Genomic DNA, 21,946 nt, shown 5'->3' on the forward strand with positions numbered 1-21,946 from the left:
GGATGGCCTTAATCAAAAAGATAATGATAAGTGTTGATGGGGATGTGGAGAAACTGGAACTCTTGCACATTGCTGGTGGGAATATAAAGCGGGGCAGCTGCTTTGGAAAGCAGTCTGGCAGTTCCTCCAAAAGTTTGCAAGGTAGTTATGATAGGTCCAGCAATTCCACCCCTAGGTATCCACCCAAGAGGAATGAAAACATACATCCATGTCAAAACATGTCCATGAATGTTCATAACGTTATCCATAGCAGCCCAAGAGTGGAGACGACACAGATACCCGTCAACCAATGAACAGATAAACAAAGTGTGGTACATTTGTGTAATAAAAAAAAAAAGAATGAGGAACGGATTCATGCTGCAACATGGATGAAACTTGAAAACATCATGCTAAGTGAAAGAACTCAATCACAAAAGACAGGTTGAACCGTGGCCACATCAGGTGGGCAGCCCTTGCTGTGTGTGAGCCGCCCCGGAGGCCGGGCTGCGGGGTACCCCGACCTGCTCTCTCTCCTGGACCTCCGTCAGCATCACGATCGTGTGGCACTTCCACTCCCAGACCATCCTCCAGAAGTCCTCCACCGTGTGCGCCAGGGGCCCCTGGGTGGCGATGAAGTAGTCCTTCTGCCGGTAGCCCTTCAAATGGGAGCAGAGGTTAAAGCCTGGCCTCCAGCTTGCTTCCGCCGCGGCGGGGGCTCGTGAGTCTGGGACGGCTTGGGGCCGGGTGAGAGGTAGCACCCCCCAGGCTTGCAGGGCCTGAGCCGAGCCCCAGCTGACACACACACGTGCGCACACGCACGTGCACAGAAAACAGGTCAAGGTGCCCAAACTAGACAGCCCGCTTCCACTCCTAGGGCATCCCTGAATGGGTGTTATAACCCCTTGCTCCCGCCGGCTTTGATCCTAACACGCCTGTGCGTGTTACCGCTAAGCTAGCATCGCGGTGGGGCAGAGAGCCTGGGCGTGGAGCTAGAGGAAGTGGGTTCAAATCCCAGGTCCCCGCTTCGGGCCCAATGACCCCTGGCACCGTGTTCTCAGCTGCAAACGGGAATTCTCACACAGACTTGGTTGCACCTCCTTATCGCCCGTTCTTCAGCTAACTCTGCTGTGTGTGAGGCAGCCTGCGACCGTGCGCCTGGACATGTTCGTGTCGTCACGCAGAGCTCATGTGAGAGGATGCGTGTGTAAGCACAGAGAACAGGACTGGTGCGTAACAGGGATGTGAAAGAGAAGTCACTGTTACTGGAGGCAAAATGGAAAAACAGCAAACTGCTCAACAGTGCACCTCCATCCTCTGTTCCCAAAGCTCCTGATTCATTTTTTTTATCAAGCAGTTCCGCTAATGAAATGGTTTGGATTTCTGGGGGTGCGTCAATCCTTTCTGATTGTGAAAGCAAGTTAGTTAATCAAGGGTCTGTGTGATCAGGGATGAAGGGACGCCCAGCCTCGCCAGGCTCGGCGCGGCCACTGTACTCACGTCTATAAAGGACGCGTTGATGTAATCCGTGTACTCCTGGCCCCTTTTCATGGAAAGGATCACGCGGTTGAAGTCATCTGCAAGGCAGTGTGTCCCCTGGGTCAGCACAAACCCTATTCTGCCCTGCAAACCTGCGTGCTGCTATAAGCCTCCGAATATAAAACTTCTTAATAAAATCACTAAATAAAGTCAACTCCTCAGAAGGTTTACTTTATAAAACAGGCTACATAAAATGGCCCCGGGGAAATTGTATTTTGGCAGGAGAGTTCTATGGTTTTCACTGGTTATAAAGTGAAGCCATTCATATCAAAATATAAGCGTTAAAGGTGCTACATTTCAGAAGTAAAAGGCGTGTGGCCCGGCAGACACCCTGCTCCTGCCCGAGCTCGTGTCCAGGGGGCGGAGGTCTGGAGCGAGGCTCTCCTCTTCCCCGCAAGGCGGGCGCCAGCACACTTCCCTCTGTGGTTCCTCGGATGCCTCCGTTCCTGCCAGGCCCGCAGGCCCTGCCTCTCCCGCGACCTTGGGCAGCCCAGTGCCCCGGTGCCTCCCCTCCCGCGCCTTGACCGTCCCAAGACTTCTTCCCGGAGGGCCTCAGCTGAGTTCCTTTCAGGTCCTGCTGCACAGCCTGGGCAGGGACCCCAACCCCAGCCCGTGTACAGGGGGTGCCCGGCCTCCGCCCAGGCCTGGGGGAGGAGGGAACGAGATGCGGAACCAGGAGGCACTGACTCGTGCCTGGAGCTAATCTCTCCACTTCCAGGAAGCCCTCCCTCTCCCGCCTGCAAGCCCAGGTCACAAGCTGCCGCCCAGACTGCCTGGGTCCCTCGTGCCTCCACAGGTGGGCGTTCTCTTCCCCACACTTGACAGAGCTCCCAGAGGGCGCCCAGCCCTTGACTGCTGGTTTACTGAGGCGGGCGGTCAACGACCTCTCAGCCACAGGGTGGCAGCCCCTCGGCATCCGCCTCGGGGGTCTACGCTCTGCGGCCGGGCTGCCTTACACGGGATGATCTGGATGACTCTGGCCTTCTTCATGTTGGCCGGCAGGTTGCCTGTCCTCATGTTCTCCTTCATGATCCGGACATTTGTCAGTTTCTGCAGCCAAGAGGGACACAGCCTTGCAGTTAAAATGCTGCCACTCCCGAGAGGGTGCTCAACCTCCTAGCTCACTACTGTTAAGGGCACCTGCTCAGAGGAAACACCTGTCTGTCTCCAGACACGTCCTGAGTCTTGGGAAGTAAAAGTGCCTGCACGTCACGCCCATCGCCCCCTGCTTCCTGCCCCAGCCGGCTGCTAAGCTCCGAAAGCCCCCATTATTATTCCCTTGAGAGTCACGGGCAGGATAGTTCCCCAGCCTTTTTTGGGGTCAATCAAGAGGCGAAGCGACTGAGAGTAGCCTCGTTTAAAGGGTGTCCCGTCTCCCCTTAGGGCAGGTCGGCACTTACCCTGAACTCCTCCTCCAGCCCGATCTTGTCAAAGTGGGTGGCGGTGCCGTGCAGCGTCTGCAGGTGCTTCTCCAGGGAGGACACGTCCAGCTCGGTGTCCCCGTAGAGGTAGTACTCCAGTAAGGCTTGGTAAATGAACGTGTACTGCATCTGCGGGGAGACCCAGAGGAGCTCCGAGGGGGCCATTCTCTTCTCCTTGTGCAAACGGGAGGCGGTCTGGGGGCAAAGTCAGACTAATGGCCATTTATAAGGACCACTGGTGGCCTCTGACCAGGGCCAGGGTGACAGTGGGTGTCACTGAGGGCGTCCTCCCCGTCGGGCCCTGCTCTATGTGCACATCTGGGAGAGAGTCGCATGCCTGCTGGGTGGCTGGGACGTCTGGGTTTGCTTTGTGACGCTCACGCCAGGGCAAGCGGCCGGCAGGAGGAGGGCGTGACTCACATCGGTCTGAACCATCTGCGGGCGCTGGTTGCGGATTCTGGACACGAACTCAAAGACGTCCACCTTCTGCTCGGTGTGCATCATGTCCATCATGGCGTCGATCACTATGAAGGTGCCCGTCCGGCCCACGCCCGCGCTTGGGGAGAAAGGAGGAGGCCACGTCATGAGCCCTAAGTGAAGACGGGACAGGCTGCCCTGGACAGGAGACCTCATCGCTGAACACAAACCTCGTTTGGTTAATAAGGCGCAAACCCAAGGCAAGACCACCAGAGGGCACCACGACCCTAGTGAAAAGACCTCAAATCTGGGTCCTCTAGAAACTGTTAAAAGGCTTCCGGAAAAGAGCGGCTGTCACATCGTGGGAGTTGTACAGGGGAGTCTTTCTTCTCTTACCAAATGTTGTCTTCTCGTTACCACTTGTGTAATTGGATTTTTTTTTTATTGTCAACCTTAATATGGCTTTTCCAGGCTCTTCCTAAGCATGGAAGCTCCCAGGCCAGGTCTGCTGGCCCTTGAGCCAAGGTCATGAGAACAGGCGGCACCAGCTGGCTCTGTCTGCGACCCTAGCCCTCGCCCCCGGGCTGGTGAAGCCAGCTGGTCCCTAGAGACAGGCTCCACTGAGAGGTGTCCTCCCCGGGAAGCGGCCGGATTCCTCTCCTGGGTAGTGGGTTCCCTTCCTCCCCGTGTTCTCCCCACTGCGCTCCCAGGAAATCCTCCCCACTCCCGGACCTGTCGCGTCCTGATCACCATCAGCCGGAGCGGATGGTCCACACGTGTCTCCCCAGCTCCCAGGGCTCAGTGGGCACACAAGTGACCTCAGCCAGCATCGCTGAACAAATAAACCCCGATGGCCCAGACTCGCGTGCGGCAGCATCAGCCAGAACGGCGTGCGGCAGCCCAGGGCGTCCGGTCGCTCGGCCGCCCGGTCGCTCGGCTGAACTGGGCTTGTCCCTTCCAGCCCGGCAGCGTTAACCTCTTCTAAAACATGAAAGCGAGCTTTTAAACAGACAGGCTCACGATGTAATGAATGCAGTTCCCCCACATTCCTCTTCTGGGGGAGGCTGGTACCGTTCTTTCCAGCTCGTTTCCAAAATGGTGCTAGGACAGGCAGTGAGGACCCTCCCCCCCAAGAAGGACTCCCCGCCGATCTCACGGTGCGGGTGGAGGGGGGAGAGTAGACAGACATGAGAGGACCCCTCCAGGGGTCTTAGTTCTTTACAAATTCAAAGTAGGAGAAATCCATCAGGTGCAGAGCCAGGTAAAGATTCCCCACTGAGCAGGTGCCTGCAAGGGGCCAGGAAGCAGCCGACTAGAGGCTGGGTCCAAGGTGCCCAGGTACACATGGGGGAGGGGCTGCCGAGAGGCCACTTGGCACCAAAGGGACAGTGTCTGTTCCCCCAGGAAAGGTCCCAGGTCAGGAGGTCCTTCCCTGCTGGGCTCTGGGTGTTGGTGCGGAGCTCAGAGCTGTAGTGAGAGACCCCTCCCTGCTGTTTCTACAGGGACTGCCTGGCAGGGAGTGTCGGTCCTAGTTTTTTAACGGAGGTACTGGGGATGGAACCCAGGACTCTGTGTGCTCAGCATGCGCTCTACCCCTGAGCTAATACCTGCCCCCCACTGGCTCTTTTTAAGGGGTTAAGAAGATGTTGAGGATGGGTGTGTGGGAGCAGAGAAGGAAACCACGAAGCTCCTCCACTCCCAGGCCGTACACGCTCCTGACCCTGAGGAACTGGGAGGGACGGGGAGGTGAAGTCCACTCCCCCTGGAGTCCCAGGGGGCTGCCAGCCGGTGTGAGCCTCTTCCCTGACCCTGTGTGAGAACCGCTGTCGCCCCACGATCTGCTGCCAGGCAGCACCCAGACCACCCGTTTGCCGGCATGGGGCTCAGCTTGGGCGGGAAACACCCCCTGGAGAGAAGGGCTTCCCTGCCCCCTGCCCCCCGCCCCCCGCCACACCAGCAAAGCAGAACTTGAGGAGGGAGAGCCGGAGGGGGGCAGTAGCAGCACCAAAGGAAAACACTACCACAGAGGGGCGACTTCTCTCCTCAGTGGCAGAGGCTAATTCCCGGCACAGAGTGGGGCGGAGGGTGAAGCTAAGACAAGAGGTGAACGCAGCTGCCCGGGCACCTGCGGCAAGGAGGAGGTGAGCAGGGGAGGGGCGGCGCCCTAAGGTTGCACACGCACAACGGATCTGGAGGGATCGGAACACAACAGAACTGAACCGCTCCCTGCAGCCACCCCTGAACTCAACACAGAGTCTGCTCCTTTTCTTCTGCCGTCCAGAGCTGAGCCGGCCTGGTAAAGCTATCGGGAGCTGGACGCACAGCCCCCCTGCCAGCCGCTTCTCCAGCGGAGGGCGTTTGGACTCTCCGCCCAAATGATGCGCTACTGACAGAGATCCCCACCATCTCAGTTACAGTGGGACCACATCTCTGAGGGGTTTCTCAGAGACCCCTGTGCAGGGACTCAGGCCTGCCGGCCCCTCCGTCCAGGCTCAAGGACGGAGGACCCTGCTCACTGGGTGTCAGAGTTTGGACACTGAGTTTCCAGCTGTGACGGACGGGGGTGTTCTGAGTATTACGGTGCTGCCAGGGACAAAAGGCACCTGCACACAGTGACACAGGGGCTCTGAACCTGCCACATAGGTGTTCAGCAGAAGCCACTGGGAGACTCTGGCTTTCAGGAGGTCTGAGCAAGAATGGGAGCTGCCCCAAGACGCCATCACGGGGGCAGGTGGGGCTGGACCACGCCCCACTCCCCTCCAGTGCAGCTGCTGGAGGAGCGTGCAGCGCCAGGGAGCAGGAATCCTGCAGGTGCCACCTCACCTAATGCGTAGTGGCTCCAATGGGGCTGATCCAGGATTCCATCCCCGGCCAGGATGCCAGTGGCTCCCCTCTGACTCCCAAACCTCCCAGCCAGGGCAGCGAGGGATACAGCAGAAGCCCCGGGGCTGGGGCACTGGGGGACACAGAAGAGAGCCAGCCAGTGCCTTCAGGTTCTGACCATGCGTTCACCAGGAGGACGGGGAGCGAGGCAATGGGACGGTCTCGTCTTTTGTGTCTTTGTCTTAGAAAACAAAACATGCACAAGCCGGCTGGCCAACCGGAAGTCCAAGGCCTTTTCAGGAACGTGCCTTTATGTATCAGAAGCCAAACCGGGCATTTAGTCATGAACTGTGGGGGCGAATTTGTGCACTGATTCTGCAGACTGGGGAGCCCAGAGCAACTAAGAGCCCAGTGTGAGAACAACTGGAGGGCGTCCGGGGACGCAGAGGCGGAGGGAGACACGCTCTGGAAAAAGCAGGCATTTCCGAGCCTACCTTCCCACAACCTCAGGAGCAGGCACAGCGGGGGGCGCAGCGCTTCGTGTCCTGCACAGCCCACCTCCGACGTGAGTCCCACCCTCCCAGGCTGTCCTTCCCACCACACATGCGGAAACCAGTCAAGCCGCAGCCGGCCGGGGGCAGACTGGGCCACAGACCGGGTCTCCAGGGCACACCAGTTCTGGCTGGCTCTGCTCCAGCCGCTATTCGCTGGGGCCCAGGGCTCGGCCCCCAGCCGCTCCAAGCCTCACGGGCCCTTGTATTAAGACTTGGGGGTCCCCTGTAGAGGTGTGGTTTCCATCTCTGCTCTCGGAGGTGACTTGAGGCTCTCCAGGGGGTGGTGAATGCGAGGCCAAGTGGACCGTCTAGAGCCCCACCCCCACCATCAATTGGGCCTCTCAACTCCTGCTGTTTTTGACAGTGAGGCTCCCCGCCAGGGCCACGGGTGAGAGGGCTCTGCTACCCGGGACGGGGATGGACCTCCAGCTCTCGGCCTGAGGGATTCTCTGAGCCGCACCTGGTATCTGGGAGGTGTTTCACATCGCCCCGGCCGGCCCCTCTGCACACGCCGATACCGTCTGCTGATCATTCTCCCGCTGGGGGCAGAGTCCTCCCTGGGGGCCCGCCCCACAGCCCCGGCCCGCACGTACCTACAGTGGACCACGATGGGCCCGGCGTGCGCGGGGTTGAGCGTCCTCACTTTTTTCAGGAACTTGAGCATGCCGATGGGGGTGAAAGGCACTCCGAAGTCGGGCCAGCTGGTGAAGTGCAGCTGGCAGACGAGCCGAGGGGCTTTGCAGCCGTCGGGGAGCTGCTGTGGGACACGGGGACACGTGAGTGGGCGGGACGGCCCCTGCTCCCCGCAACACCACACTCTGAGGGTGCTTGCTCTGGCTCCCCCTCCGCCTTCCAGGCGTGAGCAGAGCCCCTCAGTGAAGGCAGGTCACCCCCGAGTGAGAGAGCCTGATGCTCACTGCCAGCTCCAGACACGCTCCACAGCAGCGCCTAAGGGCGCTGATCCAGGACTGGGCCAGGCAGGCCCCAGGCAGCCAGACACTTCCCTGCGGCTGGCCCTGTGGCTTGTGGACGCCACTGGTAAGCAGGGTGTTCACATTCCGGGTGCCGACTTTGTGCCTATGATGGTCCTGTGTAACTACTGACAGCACAAGCTTTCACTCCCAAAAGCATCTTAATTTGCAGGGGAAAGCTGTGGTTGGCCTACCCTCAGGAGACCTCCCAGCCCCTCCCTCAAAGCCTCTCTCAGGTTTTATTACTTGGAACCCAGGAGTTTGGTTTTCTGTTCCAGACCACAGAAACTTAGAGTATTTGGGAGTGTCTGTATATTTCTGGGAGGGAGGCAAGCCAGGGACAGTAAATTATAAAACTCATCCTCTTCCCCTTTTTGCTGTGGCTTCTAGGAACCTCAGAATCATATGTTGCGATCTAACTATACCAATTATTCTACCTTTGATTATTGATAACATGACTTTCTGTTTTTTTTCTCTGTTTTTTAAAAAATATCTCTTAAATTTCATCTGCCTTGCATACAGGTATCTTTATTGAAGACTGCCTTAAATCCTATGGGGGAGGGGGGCTAGCAGGAAATGAGTGTGAAAAATACTGAGATGTTCCAAATATAACTTTGAAACTGTTAAAAAAAAAACAAACTCACCTCACCATTCCAGTGTGTGCAATAATGTGCCACTGAGTGGGGACCCCCCTAAACTCCATGACCCCCCAGCTGACTCAACTTCCTTCACCCAGAATGGTCACTGGGAGCCAGAAGCATCCGGCCCTGTCTCCAGAGTCCTGTGCACTGTCTACCATCTGCTCCTTTGGACTCACGTCCTCCACCCACTGATGACCCTTCCCGTCCCCGCCAGGCACCTCCTCCAGCCTCAGCCTCCACTCAGCAGAGCTGCTGCATGATGAGGGGGCAAAGCTCTTCGTGTTATAAAACGTAGTCCTGGGTTTACTCTCAACGCTGCTCTCTGGAAGGACCGCCTCTCCAGAAAGTCAAGAACGTCAAGTGCTTACTGACTGAATGCAGAACTTCCGGACGGTGTAGTCCACCAGCACCACGCAGTCCTCCACGCACACGCGGATGTTTCCGTAGGTCCAGCAGCCCTGGTCCGGCCAGTACTGATAGCACTTCTCCTACGTGGAACAAGTGAACAGAAACATCAGGTCTGTGGGGGCCTTTGATCACCTCGTCACCCCGACCCCGGCCATCGACACAAGGCCTCATACACACCAGGCTCGAGGGAAACTGTCCTCCAAGCTGGGAAGTGTGTTTCCATCTTATCAGTGGGCAAACAGAGACCACGCAGTGGTTAAGGGTCTCACTGAGACCAGAATCGGGCTGTTCGTGATTTCGACAACAAGCCTGTCTTGCTGACTCATCAATTCATTAAACTCACATCTTGATTGAACCATCTGTCTGAGCAGCTCCCTTCAGATCCCGGAACTTGAGCAGAAGTGGCCCCACCTGGGGCGGGGCTGCACCAAGCCCCAAAGGAGCATGTGCACCCCAAACACTGCCCACTGGATACAGAGGGGAGCTTCTTCCTGCTCTGCGCTAAAGACAGACTTAATCTGCATCACGCCCATCCCCCACGTAGGGGTACTGAGCTTGTGGTCCACTGGGCGCTCCTGGCTCATCTCCAACCAGGAAGAGGCCGATGCAGGAATCTGCAGAGCTGGGACTGTGGTCACAGGCTGTTTCTCTGCCTTCCTTCCCCCAGAACTACAAATGGCATAAACACAAGAGGGTGGGGACAGGGCGCCCCCAGCCCCTGACCCCAGGCCATCCTCCTACAAAGAGGACAGGAGGATCCACCTAAGGGGGAGACACCTGCTCTACGGCCACGGGAGAGGCCCTGGGGGTCAGCAAGCCATCCACACACCAGGCGGTTTTCCGTGGAAAATGCCAGAGAGCACAGCTAAGGGGTTAAGTCACGAGGATTAATCATCTTATAAACCAACAGGCAGCTGGTATTCACCAGAGCTCAGTGCTTGTGTGATGAACCCACGGGACAACTTCCCCTCCCACAGCCTGGCCCTGGGCATCTCCGGAGAGACCTCGAGGAGAAGCCAATCCCTGAAGGTCCAGGTTTGGGCCAGGATTGGCCTCCAGAGGACCCTCCTGAGATTCTCGCCTCTAGACTCTCACTCGGGGGCCCAAGGGCTGTTTCTCAGGCCCCTATAGGGCTCAGCACGTGTGATGGTTTCACAGCCTTGGCCTCCCGTCTACACAGCGGACGCCGTCCCCTCCCTGCCTGTCAGATCATGAGATGCCAGAGCAGCTGCATTTCACAACATTGAGCCAGGATGTTGAAGCCAGGGACACCACAACAGAAGTGTAAGCAATGAAGAAAAAGGGAACTCTATTGAGAAATGATTTCATCTGAAACAGTGAAAATCAACATACAGAAGCCGGCCAGCTCTGAGTCACAGAAATGGAAAAATCCAGCAGGAGGCTTCAAAGAGCCGTGAGAAACCGTCAAGTAACATAGCAACGGAATGACGGAGGGGAGACGGGGTGCTCTGCGCCTGGCTGCCTCCGCACTGGTCCCATGTTCCGTGTTGGTAAACAGGCCCCCCAGAAGCCTGGGCCCAGAGGGCAGCTGGTCCAGGGGAGGCGAGGCTCCAGGCCAGCCCCCTCTCCCAGGGTGGGCCTGCAGAGCATCCGCTCAGAGTGCGGGGAGCAGCAGCCTCGCCCCCACAACCAGGGAAGGGTCCTTGCCTGGAAACCCCCTGCCTCCTGCCACTGTTTCCAGTGAGAGAGGGCAGGCGGGGGCAGGATTCACACGGAGGGGTGGCCTTCCCAGCCCTGCCCCAACTCCCTTGAAAACAAGAAAACCCCTCACCTCTCCCTGACCAGAAGCGGTGGTTGGAGCCTCTTCCTGTGCTTTTCTGCGCGGAACAAATTGGAGGTGGGGGAATGGGGGGCACTTTGCAGCTGCTCTGCCGGCTGGCTGCCTCCCCCGCACACCCCAGCTGAGCTCCCCACGGCCCATCACTTCCACCTCAAAGGGCAGCCCATCCCCGAGCCCTGAGCCCTGAGCCGAGCTGCCTGGGCTTCGCTGGGAGCCCTGTGGCAGTCAGAGAGGACAGAGGGCAGAGGTGGGGTCAGCGCCTCCGGCCCGCGCCTGCCCAGGCGCCTTCCGCTCATGCTGCTGGCCACCACCCCTGTTCTGGCCCCCAAGCTAGAACCCGCGGGAAGAACCATTCCCCGCCACCAGCAGGCCTCCCTCCAGCTCCCAATTCCCCTTTCATTCTGGAGAGTGAGCTCACTTCCTAAAGCACAGACCCCTGCTCACAGCTGAGAACCCCCAAGGCCCCCTCTGCCCACCGGCTGTCCCTGCCATCTGAGCCCCGAGCCCTGGTTCCCTGATGCCTTTCTAGCTGTCCTGTCCCCAGGCGCAGGCACCCTGGCTCCGGGGCCGGCAGACTGCTCCCAGCCTCGCGCACACGTCTCCCTGCCCCGATGCTTCTCTCCAGGTGCATCTGGTACCCCTGGCACCAGCTGGCACCACCATTAGCCGCTAATCGTGCACTCCTGCCCCGGCCCAGGCCCCGGCCCCTGCTCCACACCTCCACAGCCACGGTCACGCTGTGTTCTGCTTTACTCCACAGGGGTCTGTGTCCCTTCAGCTAGAAAGTGAATGACTCCCGGGCATGGAAAGGCTGTGCACCCCAAGTGGAGCCCAGTGCTGGGTGCACACCAAGCTCTGCCCTGGCCTTGTCCTCTGGGTGGCCTGTCCCTCCAGGACCACCCCTGTCCCTGTTACTCTCCATTACATTTTATGTCACCTCCCGACAGAATCCACATTGATTTGCTTTGTGTTTGGCACCAGCCTCTCACAGTGGGTGGAAATGGCTTGAGGGGTTTGCCTGCTGCCTCCCTGGGAGTCCTGGGTGGGCGGGGGGCAGATGCTAACAGTACTTGCCACAGAGAGGAAATGAGTCAGTTTAAGTTTTATTCTTCAGAGAGATTTCAGTTCTTATAACGTACATTCATTACTTTTTGAATTAGAAATGGCTGATTAAACCCACTGAAGTGACAAGCAAATAGTACTTTAAGATGCCTTGTTTTTCAAATGCATTTTGCTGGTCTGGACAGGAGGCAGGAAATCTTTTTTTTTTTTTTTTAATAGTCTGCGGCCCAACGCATTATATGCCCAAGACACTAAAAATCTATATATCAAAATCCATCGCTCCCCCCGTGGAGGAAGGGCTGTTGGGCCAACCGGGGACGACCCTCGGCTGAAAAAAAGGAAGTTCTGGCAGCATTTTTGTATCCTTGTCTAGGACGGTGGGATACTTGGAACACAGAGAATTTATTTCAAAATAGAAGTGCCTGCGCTGCCGGGTGCATTCTGTCTCCTGCAGTGACAAGAAAGTGCAGAAGCCGAGAGGAAGCGGTAAGCCCCCACCCAGCCGCACAGCGGCGGCCAAGCCGGAAGAGTCAGAGGCCAGCGGGGCTCACCTCTTTTCTTTCTTTCAGGTTCGTCAACATGACGATGGTCGCAGACTTCTGTTCCCAGATCATTCTCCAGAAGTCATTGACTGTCTCCTGTTTAGGGCCTGTGAGGAGAGGACGGTCCCCAGGTCAGACAGAGAGGTCACTGCAAGCCCCTGGCCCGTCACCCTGGCTCCCAGGGGACACCTGATCCCGCCTTCCCTGAGGACAGAGATGAGGGGCCCGCTGGTCCATTTCATGCCCCACAGAATCCCAGAACCCGAGCGGGTGGCTAGCCTCCCCCCGCCGTCCTGCCACTCTCCCCAGGGGCCCGCTGGGGCTGAGAGCCTCAGGAGCTAAGGAACTGGACCCAGATGGGTGATTATCTTCATGGCAATAAAGGGTATGCAGACAGGAGCTGGGTCTCCAGCTGCCTGTCAATGTGGTTTGTATCCACTAAGGGGGTTGTCAAAGTTTCGAATATGACTCCCCCCCAACAAGAACCACTGAATCAAAGGGTGTGTGCGTGTGTGTGTGAGAGAGAGAGAGGGAGAGACTGACTGCCTGCAGGCGGACAGACCCGCTTGCCCCGTCTAATCCGCTTTCCTTTGCAAACATCTCTCCCAGCTGCCCTCGCTGCTAGTGATGCTGTCCAGTGAGATGTGGGCTGAAGTCCCTAGGGCAGGGGTGAAAAGACAAAGTGTCTCTGGAAGAAAATTCTCTGCTCTGTGCCCTCTTTCCTGCCTGAATAAGGACACAATGTCTGGAGGTGCGGCAGCCGTTCTGTGATCCTGAGGATGACAGATGCTAAGGAGGGTGAAGCAGGAATAAAAGAGGTCCCTTGAGCTGCTGCTCCAGCCCCCAGTTGCTTCTCCTTGGATACTTGCTTACAAGAAAGAAAAAGACACTTCTATTGGTGCCAGCTAGTGTTTTCTGACGATGCTAAGAGCCAGGCATTCTCCTGAGGTTCTCTGGGTGTATGTGTATCTCCCTGTTCTTTAGGGAATCTGCATTTTATACAAGCTCCCCAGGTGATTTTGATCTGTACTGAACTTGGGTACCCACTGCGCTGAAGATTCTTGCCTAGGAGTGAGGACGTCCAGGGAACCTAGTTTTAGCTCCACTGATACATCCAACTGCACCAGCACAGCTCCTGGGGAAGACAGCCCCTGGGTGACTGCTGGTGCGCTGGACTGAAAGCACTGCAAGACACAGAGAGCCTCATGCCCAAGGCCGAAGGGCACGCTTTCACGGCTAAAGCACCCTCGTGGTTGTGGCCTTGATCTGAAAAGCTACTCACTCCCCTCCCTGCTGCCCCTACGCACAACGGGGAGCCACACAGAGCTCAGTGGCTGGGAGACAGTCAGGGCTTTCTAATCAAGTATCAACACGCTGCAATGGCAACCAGCAGACCACTGGGATTTGGGTTTAAATCTCGCAGCTGTGGAAGCAGACAGGGTGTCTGTCTGTCTGTCTGTCTGTCTGCATGGTGGCACCTCTAACATGCCTGTCACATGACAGAAGCCCTCGCACACTCCATGTCTGTCTGCGCCGCCCGCAGTGGGGGGACCCGTGGCTCGGAGACCCCACCTCTTCTGCTCTGGAAGGCCTGCTCACCACCCCACAGGACTCTGCTTCCCAAGCCCTGCTGTGCAAAGAGCCCCGGGAAAGCTGGCTGAAGGGCAGGTTCAGGTCCAGCAGCAGGTCTGGGGTGGGGCTGGCGCTGCTGCATCTCCGTGCAGCCCCGGGGATGTGACGCTCCTGGCCAGTGGAGCAGCCGCGCTGAGTCCCAAGGCCGGGCGAGATGCGTGACACCTTTGAACCCCGTGTGCTCTGGGAATGGACGGACTCCACCCAGGTTACATAAACACGGCAGGCAGTCCCCATACAGCCCGACAGAGAGCCGAGGTAAATCCTCTGACTGCTGGTATCAGATAAGAAGCAACAGCGACCCACGTCATTTTGTCAAAACCACATTCAGAAAATAACTGAAGGAAAAGCTTACCTTGAGCTGCTATGAACTTATTCTTCTCCTTATAACCCTAGAAACATAAACGCAGATACTTCAGAATTATCGTTGTGGAAGGACTTGGTTAGTGCTGTTGGGAAAGCATCACATGTTCATCACGGAGAATTTGGAAAACAGAACAGTAAGAGGAAGATTCCCCAGTAATTTCAGAAATAACGTGCTCTCTTTGTATAACCCCCTCTAATCTTTTATTTTCTGTGACTACCTTCCAGACACACACAGAAGCAGACGCAGGACATTCGTATTTTTTTAATTGGTTAATAGGTACACATTGTCTTATACTGCATTTTTATAATAATTGTTAATTTATATTAGATGACCTTTTAAGGTTCAATTAAAATGGATTCTTAATAATCCATTGCATATGATTTTGCTACAACTTATTTAACTGGCTCCCACTGTGCGGTTCTGTCAGCACTATAAATAATGCTGTAAGGAACATCCTTTGTGCTTATCTGCTTCTTGAGAACGAATCCCTGACACAGGTGCTAATTCAAAATTCCAGGCACTTTCATGCTCTCTGTCCCCCAGCCAGAGTGGCCAGCGTGGCCAGTGTGGCTAATGTGCCCATCAAAGTTGTGACAATTTCACCCTCGGCCCCAGAAAAGAAAGTGCCCATTGGTCATGATTCACACATAGCCCCCAAAGGGCCCAGGCGTGAGCATCATGCTGAAGGGGGTGCAGGGGGCATGGACTTACATCTATATACGAAGCATTGATGTAGTCTGAATATGGGGTTCCATCCACTTGGCTTAAAATCACCCTGGAATGATCATCTGCAAAAAACCAACCAACCAACCCGTGACGTTAGGTCAAGAGATTCGCATCTACTGTAGGAAACACCACAGAGGACGCAACCAGAGGGTCCACGGGGGTCGCGGGACAGAAGACGTTCTTCCTAAATATCCCCGTGAGACCCTCGGTGTCATTAGTGCAGGAGAGCGTCTGTTCTATTGAGCCCGGGATCTCAGCACTGGGGACAGTCGAGGCCCCAAAGAGCTGCCCAGGGCAGCCGTACAGGCTGTGGGAGGAGACGGGGGAGAACGTCGGTGTCCGAGAGTGGGGCCTGCCGGCTCCTCACGCAGACACAGGAGGGCAGGGGCTGCGGGACCCCTACTGTGTGAGGACCTTATTCTCTGAGCCCCCAGATCGGGCCCTGACGTTGACAAGTGTGGGCGCACGCAGAAGCACTTCTGGGGTCCACTGTCCCAGGCCTTCTGGGGAGAGCGCTGCTAACCCTCTGGACCAGAAGATCTGAGGGAGGCTCTGGGGTTTGGGATGGCAGACCCCGGCCCTTGTGCTCAGGGCGCCCCGGGGCAGGGAGCGGGGCCACACTCACAGGGCCCGCCGGGCGCTGGCACTGCCTGCGAGGTCCCGGCCTGCGCTACCGGCGGTCCCCCGGGGCAGCGGGCTGAGCAGGGGTGCTGGGTGCGTGGGCGTGTGTGTGTATTTATGTGTGCGTGTTTGTGGTGTGCGTATTTATGGTGTGCGTATTTATGGTGTCTGTGTTTGTGATGTGTCTGTGTTTGTGGAGTGTGTGGTGTGTGTGATGTGTGCGTGTTTGTGGTATGTGCATTTATGTGTGTGTGGTGTGTGTTTGCGGTGTGTGCGGTGTGTGTGCTTGGGGTGTGTGTGTTGTGTGTGTTTGTGGTGTGTGCAGTGTGTGTGCTTGGGGCGGTGTGTCTGTGGTGTGATTGTGTACGCACACATGCGGGGGAGGTTTCAGCCGGGGCCCCGCAGGACTGACCGCCCTGGGGCCGCACCACTTCTGCCTTCAGGCCCCCTTTCTCCATAAAAAAATGTAAACATTCCACTTTGCGACTGCAGCAGCGGTTAGCAGAGGTAAGTGTGAGCCAGGCTGGATTAGGTATGTACTTTCTTTTGATTCTAAAAGAAATGAGATGATTTCAGGTGTGTGAGCAGCCGGCCGCCCAGGAGCAGAACATACAGGATGCTCAGACCCCGCCCAGGGCCCGGGGCAGAGCTGCCCGGGGGCTGTTACTCTGCTTTGGGCACAGAGCTTGTTACGTGGGCGTACTTTGTAGTACTCACTACATTAACTAATGAACAGTTCCGTGTCCTTGTCCCTGCTCTGTCCCCTTCTAGGCCCCAAAGGACTGAAGCTAACGGAGGCGGGTGAGTTTGTGGCGTGGATCTGGGGCAGAGCCCCTGCATCATGAAAGGCAGCTGGGCTGGCCGCGAGCTGGGGGCCTCAGACACCTGCTGTCTGGACATCGTACCACTGCTGCTCGCAGAGGACAGGCCAGTGTGGCTCTCAGGGGCGGTCACAGCCCACACGGGGCACTCAGGGTGTCAAATCCCAAACTCACAGCCAGCAGGAACTTGACTGTGAGACGTTCCTGCTCAGGGGCTGACAACCAGGAGGCAGAAACAAGCACGAAGCTGGCTGAACAAGCATAAAGCTCGTTGACCATAATTTGCAACAATTTGCACTTCTGAGGACAGCTGTAGAAAACAGAGGGTAAAAAATAGCGTTCTGGTTAGATTCAGAGTCTTGCAGCTCTAAGAGCCTCCTGTCTTTTCATTCTAAAAAGTCACACTTCTCTTTCAAAACATTAATTCCTAAAATTATCATCTATCGGTGTTTTTCCAGAAAAAAAGGGTGCTCTCTTGCCACTGGCCACGGAGCCCTTCCAGAATCCAGCCTTTTCACACACCAGGCATCTTGATCTCCGTCCTCAGTCCCTGGAGCCACATCCAGGACTGGACTCCGAGCCCTGGGGCATCTTGTCAGTCTGATAAATTCACAGCCACTCTCTGCTTGTGGAAGATGGGGAGGGGCAGGGAAGGTGCACAGGGCTGTGCGACTCGGGCCCCCACCCTCTTCCTGCCTGCTGACCCTAACTCCACCTTGAGTACGAGCAGGGTCCTTCAGCCCTGGGGAGAAGAGGGGGTGCAGGCCTAGGGGCGCCCTGCACAACATCCCTGTGACCCAGTCCACTCCTGTCCTAGGCCCACAGCTGCCCTTGGGGCATCTCCGACCAACTGCTCAATTTAATCAGATACGCTTCTCCCGTGTCTTACTGATGCCAAACGCCAGGTGCCACCCAGCTGGCCATCGCCAGGGCACATCCCAAGTGTCTCCCTGCCACCGCTCTGTAAACTCATCCTCCTGCCACTGTGAAATGCTCACCCCCTGGCAGAGTCCCCTGGCCCTTGGTGACCACCAGCACCCTCAGTGTCCTCAGTGTGGGACTGCTGGCCCAGGAGGGGCTGGAGTGGAACCTACACTTTTATATTTGCAGGAACAGCCAACTCACTTCCCTAGTACCAGCTAGAGGACATGGCTCAGAGAGGATGTGCAAGACACAGTCCCTGTCCTTTCCTGTTGGTGACCCTCAGGGGAGGTGCTGCCCCACCCCAGGCCACCCCATCTGTGAGCAGGGGCAGGTACCCGGCCACTAACTCTGCTCCATTAAGCTCCGATCGAAATGCTCTTAATTAACAACGTAAATGTTACCTTTAAAAGATAAAAGGTTCAGTGATCAGGGAGAGAAATGCAGGCCAGGAACCTAGGAAAGGGCTTGGCACTGAGCACCACACAGACATTCTGCTGTCAGTGCTGAAATTAATTAATTAATCTAATTAATTAAACTAATACTAGACACCAACTTCCAAATATCCTGATTGTTACTCGCCACAAATTATTCCCCAGGTCCCAGATGTCCTGCATGCTTTTCCTTTCCTTTGAGCTGTTCAAGCCGCATGGCGGGCTCCCCCCCCCCCCCCCCGCCGCGTCTCTGATAATCTGCACCCAGTCGAGCAGCAAGTCCTCTCAACGTGATCTTTGCAGTGTGTCCAGAACCTGAGCCTGGACCGAGCCACCCTCTCAGCCTGGCTGCAGGACTGCAGTAGCCTCCTGGCCTGTCCAACAACAAATGCGCTGGATGGAATATTATTTGGTGAGCTTTGAAAAAAAACTAACAAAACCTCCAAAAAAATCAACAAAAAACCCCCCACATACATCCTATGCACACAAAATGGGAATAAACTGCTTCTATCAAGTGCTGAAAATCCAGAGACCACACAGCAGGCAGACCACAGCACCCCTTCACTGCAGAGCACTTGAACACAATTCTAATCCTAAAAATGCAACCAAGAGCCAGCTGCTGAGGCCACCACAGGCCAGCGGCCTCGATCCCACGGAGGTCCTGCCTGAGCAGGGAGGTTCCCTGGACCGGGGAGGCCTTGGCCTGGGGTTCAGACATGAACTCACCGGAGTCTCCGAGGCTGCCCTTCTGTTAGCCTGATGGCAAAGCCAATAGGAGGGTCCAGGCTGGATGAAGGATGCCCCAGCCTCCTCCGGCCAGCTTTTACGAGGGCAGCTCGAGACTCTAGGGGTTTGTCTTGGTTCCGAGGCTCCCAAGGCACAGCCCATCCAGTGATGCCCCTAAACCGATGCGTCTGCTCCCCGGCCCTGCAGCCCCCTGGAGCCAACACCCCCCAGCCCATGGCCACCTTTAGTGGGGTGGTTAAGATGGGGTTGCGTCTAAGCCTTCCCACAAAGCTGTCAGAGCCCAATGGCCTTCTTATCCCGTCACTTCTGTCCTTGGTACAGGAGACTAGTTGCTTGGTGGCCAAGAACACCATGTCCAAGAAGGAGAGATGCCCGGGGCCACCAGCTGCCCGAGGCTGGGGCTCAAGATTGGGTCCAGTGGGAGGTGGCCTACCAGCCACACAGGTGGCCTCCCTCCTGGCCCCTGGGCAGTCCAGGTCTCAACGGTGAACACAAGCTTAGCAGCCAGGCCCCCAAACAACACAGGGTTTGGGGCCCCGGGCAGAAGACACACACTCAGACTCCCAGGTGCAGGGCTGAGCGCTGCTCTGACACGTGCCCTGCTCTCCCAGCACCTGAGCGTCTGCTGGGGGAAAGGCACGGCCACCAGGAGCTGCAAGGCAAGGCCGAGTTTTGTCCAAATGCCATTGATTGTGCAAAAAAAACAAAAAAGGAAAATCTTACTGGGAAGAATGTTGGGATATCTGTTTTTCTCTCTGTTTTCTTCTTTATTGGCCAGTTCAAAAGCTCCTTGTACGTGTCCAGACGGCAACGACTAGGAGAAAACGCAGAGCCAGCAGTAAACGTGAGGACTCGCACAGCGTGCTTCCCTCCGCCTCCCTGCCGAGCGCGGGGGTCGCACCCCGGACCTCTGCGCAGACCGCCCCCAGGGCGCCGCCCGCCTCCCTCCCCCTGCCCGTGGACGCTCGGCCAGCGCCGGCCAGAGACGCGAAGGAGGCACAGGCCCACATTCCCCTAAGTGCCCCGTCTAGCAGGGCCAGTGGAGGTGTGGACAGAATGATGACCCCTGAGGTGGACCCAGAACTGCACTAAGGCAGGGACTGGCCTGTGCGCTGCCACCAAATCCCCGGGACCCACAGGTCCTGGTCCAAAGCAGGCACTGCACGCGCGCGGGTGGCCCGGCCACGGCAGAGCTCTGTGTCAGGGGACCGAGGGGCTGAAGGACGAGGAGACTGGTGGGGAAGGGCCTTCCTAGAGCCCCGACCCGCTGAAGACTCAGCATGCTCTGTGGACCGGCGGGGGTTTCCTGAGAACGCGGGTCCCAGGCCCGCCCCAGGTCAGAGCAGCACTTAACCCGGACCCCCAGGCACCTGCACGCGTGCCAAGGTTGGACGTGCCACCCTAATCCTCCTTCGTCTCAGAGGAGGAAACAGCCGAGCGGCTCAGCTGAGCCCCCAGAACTGAGGTTTGGTGCAGCGGGCGTGAGCCCAGCCTCCCGACTTCGAGCTCTTTCCACTACTCGGGGCCCCTTGGTTCTTGCAGGCTCCAACCACCCTCCTGCACTTGCTTGCTGCCAGGACCCCCTCCACACTCAGGTGGGCTCCGGGAGGTACATAGTGGGAAAGAGCCTTTCGAACCCCCAAATTACGTCTTTCCACATTCAACCTGACTGTTGGCTGAACCAGGGGCCACTGGAACTCGAGTAATTAGTGTTAATGTTTATCAAGTGTTTACGACGTCCCAGGCACTGTGGGACCAGCCTTCACAGCTCACCTACCATTAAGCGACATTACAAGCATCACCCTTGTTCTGCAGATGAGGAAGCAGAGCCCCAAGGTGGCTGCAGAATTGTCGAGTCACCTGGCCAGTAAGCGGCAGACACTGAATGGGGCCTGCAGCCTGCTGGCGTGGAACTGGCACCTGGGCCATCAGGAAGGCACTCCCTTTTTTAAATGTGGGGACAAGCCAGGGCTTCCGTGTGTCCTGCTGTGAGTGCCCCGGGGACTGGGGAAGGCCTCCCGGCTGAGCCTGGGATCAAAGCCAAGGCCCTGAGGCAGGTCTGCAGCCCAAGGGTGCCAGGACTCCCTCTCCTAGGTCGGGAGTTCCTCCATCACAGACTCAGCTCCTGCCATCCGGTGTCCTCTTTCCGCACCAAACCCGATGGCCCCAGGCAGAGGCCCTGCCAGGCCCGGGCAAGGCTGGTGCGCAGTTCCCCGCCAGACCAGACCTCCTCCACCGGCAACTCGAGGCTCGGCATCGGAGATGTTTTAACAGTGACCTCCCTGACCTAATCTCAGTGTGAAATTTATGGCAACATCCTAGAACCTTCTCTTTTTCTACACCGAAAAGCTTTTTTGACCCCAGCCCTGAAAATAAAAACGTGGCATGATACCATAATGGGAGATGCGTGATGTTAGACATTTGTTAAAACCCACAGAACGGGCAGCCCTGGGACCCAAACCCAGACCTCAGTTTGTACTAATGAGTTAACACTGGTACATCAGTTGTGACAGGTGTTAACACACTTGAGCAGGATGTTAACAACCTGGGAAACTGTGCAGGGAGAGCTGGGGTACATGGGAATTTGGTACTTTCTGTACAATTTTTCTAGAGACCAATATCTGCTCTAAAAACTCCATTAAAATGAATTAAATAATAAATTAAAAAAAAAACTTGAGAAGCCTCCCTCTTCCTGAGAAGGCGTGGTGGCTGCAGAGCTGGGGGTGAGGGAGCAGCTGGAGGGGTCAGAGTCGGGGGGACGGGCCTGGCTCTGACACCTGCAGCTGCGTGGCCCCAGCAGCAGCCTGAGAGCCAGAACACGGAGACGGGGTGGCGGTCCCCGGCTCCATGGGCAGCACGGAGGGTCACATGGGGTGACGGGCAAAGTGCTCTGTGCCCTGAACCTCTATCTCGTTTCCAAGTGCACAGAACGACCGCCCACAGAGCCAGCCAGCACTTTCTCCTGCTTCAGTTACTGGGGACTTGCATCCTGGGACGCTCTGATGGCCCAGGACAAATGAGAGAGCACGCAGGAGGGCTCAGCGAAAGCCGGGTGACCCCTGCAGGGCCTCGAGTGAGCCGTGTGTGTAGTAACGGGTCAGCAAATGCCTTGTGATTGACGGTCCCCTTATGTAAATTGGCCGAAAAGGATTGGTTTGTTTCAGGCGCGATTTCATTTCAATAAAAGTGCACAGGTGTGTGCACACGCACACACGTATCTATGTACAGGTGTACACACACACATACACAGGAGCTACATTCCTTTCCCTTCCTCTTCTTAGCGCTGGGCAGGCACAGCCCAATGAGCAAAACAGACAAGGGGCCAGGTGTTGGCTGTTTCAGAAGCTCCAGGGGACTGTCCTGCTGGGCACTGAGCTGGGACCACTCCTGGGGGCCCCTCCCTGGGCCTTTGGGCAACACTTAGGACCGGGCCTGAAATAACCTGCCAGGACAGGGGCTGTCTGGAGAGGGCCTTTTTCTCGTCCGAATGGACTCAATGGCAGAGGTTTAACTGGGGGCCTG

General features: G+C 56.9%; 1 protein-coding gene across 6 annotated transcripts in view; it reads right to left on the reverse strand.

Annotated features, from left to right (window-relative positions):
• Positions 1-21,946, reverse strand: part of PTPRE (protein tyrosine phosphatase receptor type E) — a 146,850-nt gene that overhangs the window by 9,245 nt on the left and 115,659 nt on the right. For 5 of the 6 annotated variants that reach the window (XM_032490661.1, XM_032490659.1, XM_032490660.1 and 2 more), the window contains 11 exons: positions 19,148-19,238; positions 14,866-14,942; positions 14,143-14,179; positions 12,165-12,262; positions 8,711-8,830; positions 7,324-7,487; positions 3,357-3,492; positions 2,916-3,065; positions 2,472-2,565; positions 1,477-1,553; positions 501-635 (listed from right to left, as the gene is read on the reverse strand). In XM_032490661.1, coding sequence (XP_032346552.1) covers positions 501-635; positions 1,477-1,553; positions 2,472-2,565; positions 2,916-3,065; positions 3,357-3,492; positions 7,324-7,487; positions 8,711-8,830; positions 12,165-12,262; positions 14,143-14,179; positions 14,866-14,942; positions 19,148-19,238 — 1,179 coding nt within the window. The remainder of the gene's footprint in view (positions 1-500; positions 636-1,476; positions 1,554-2,471; positions 2,566-2,915; positions 3,066-3,356; positions 3,493-7,323; positions 7,488-8,710; positions 8,831-12,164; positions 12,263-14,142; positions 14,180-14,865; positions 14,943-19,147; positions 19,239-21,946) is intronic. The other variant, XM_032490658.1, reaches the window with a different exon arrangement.

This window comes from Camelus ferus, chromosome 11, assembly GCF_009834535.1.
Source record: "Camelus ferus isolate YT-003-E chromosome 11, BCGSAC_Cfer_1.0, whole genome shotgun sequence".
NCBI lineage: Eukaryota > Metazoa > Chordata > Mammalia > Artiodactyla > Camelidae > Camelus > Camelus ferus.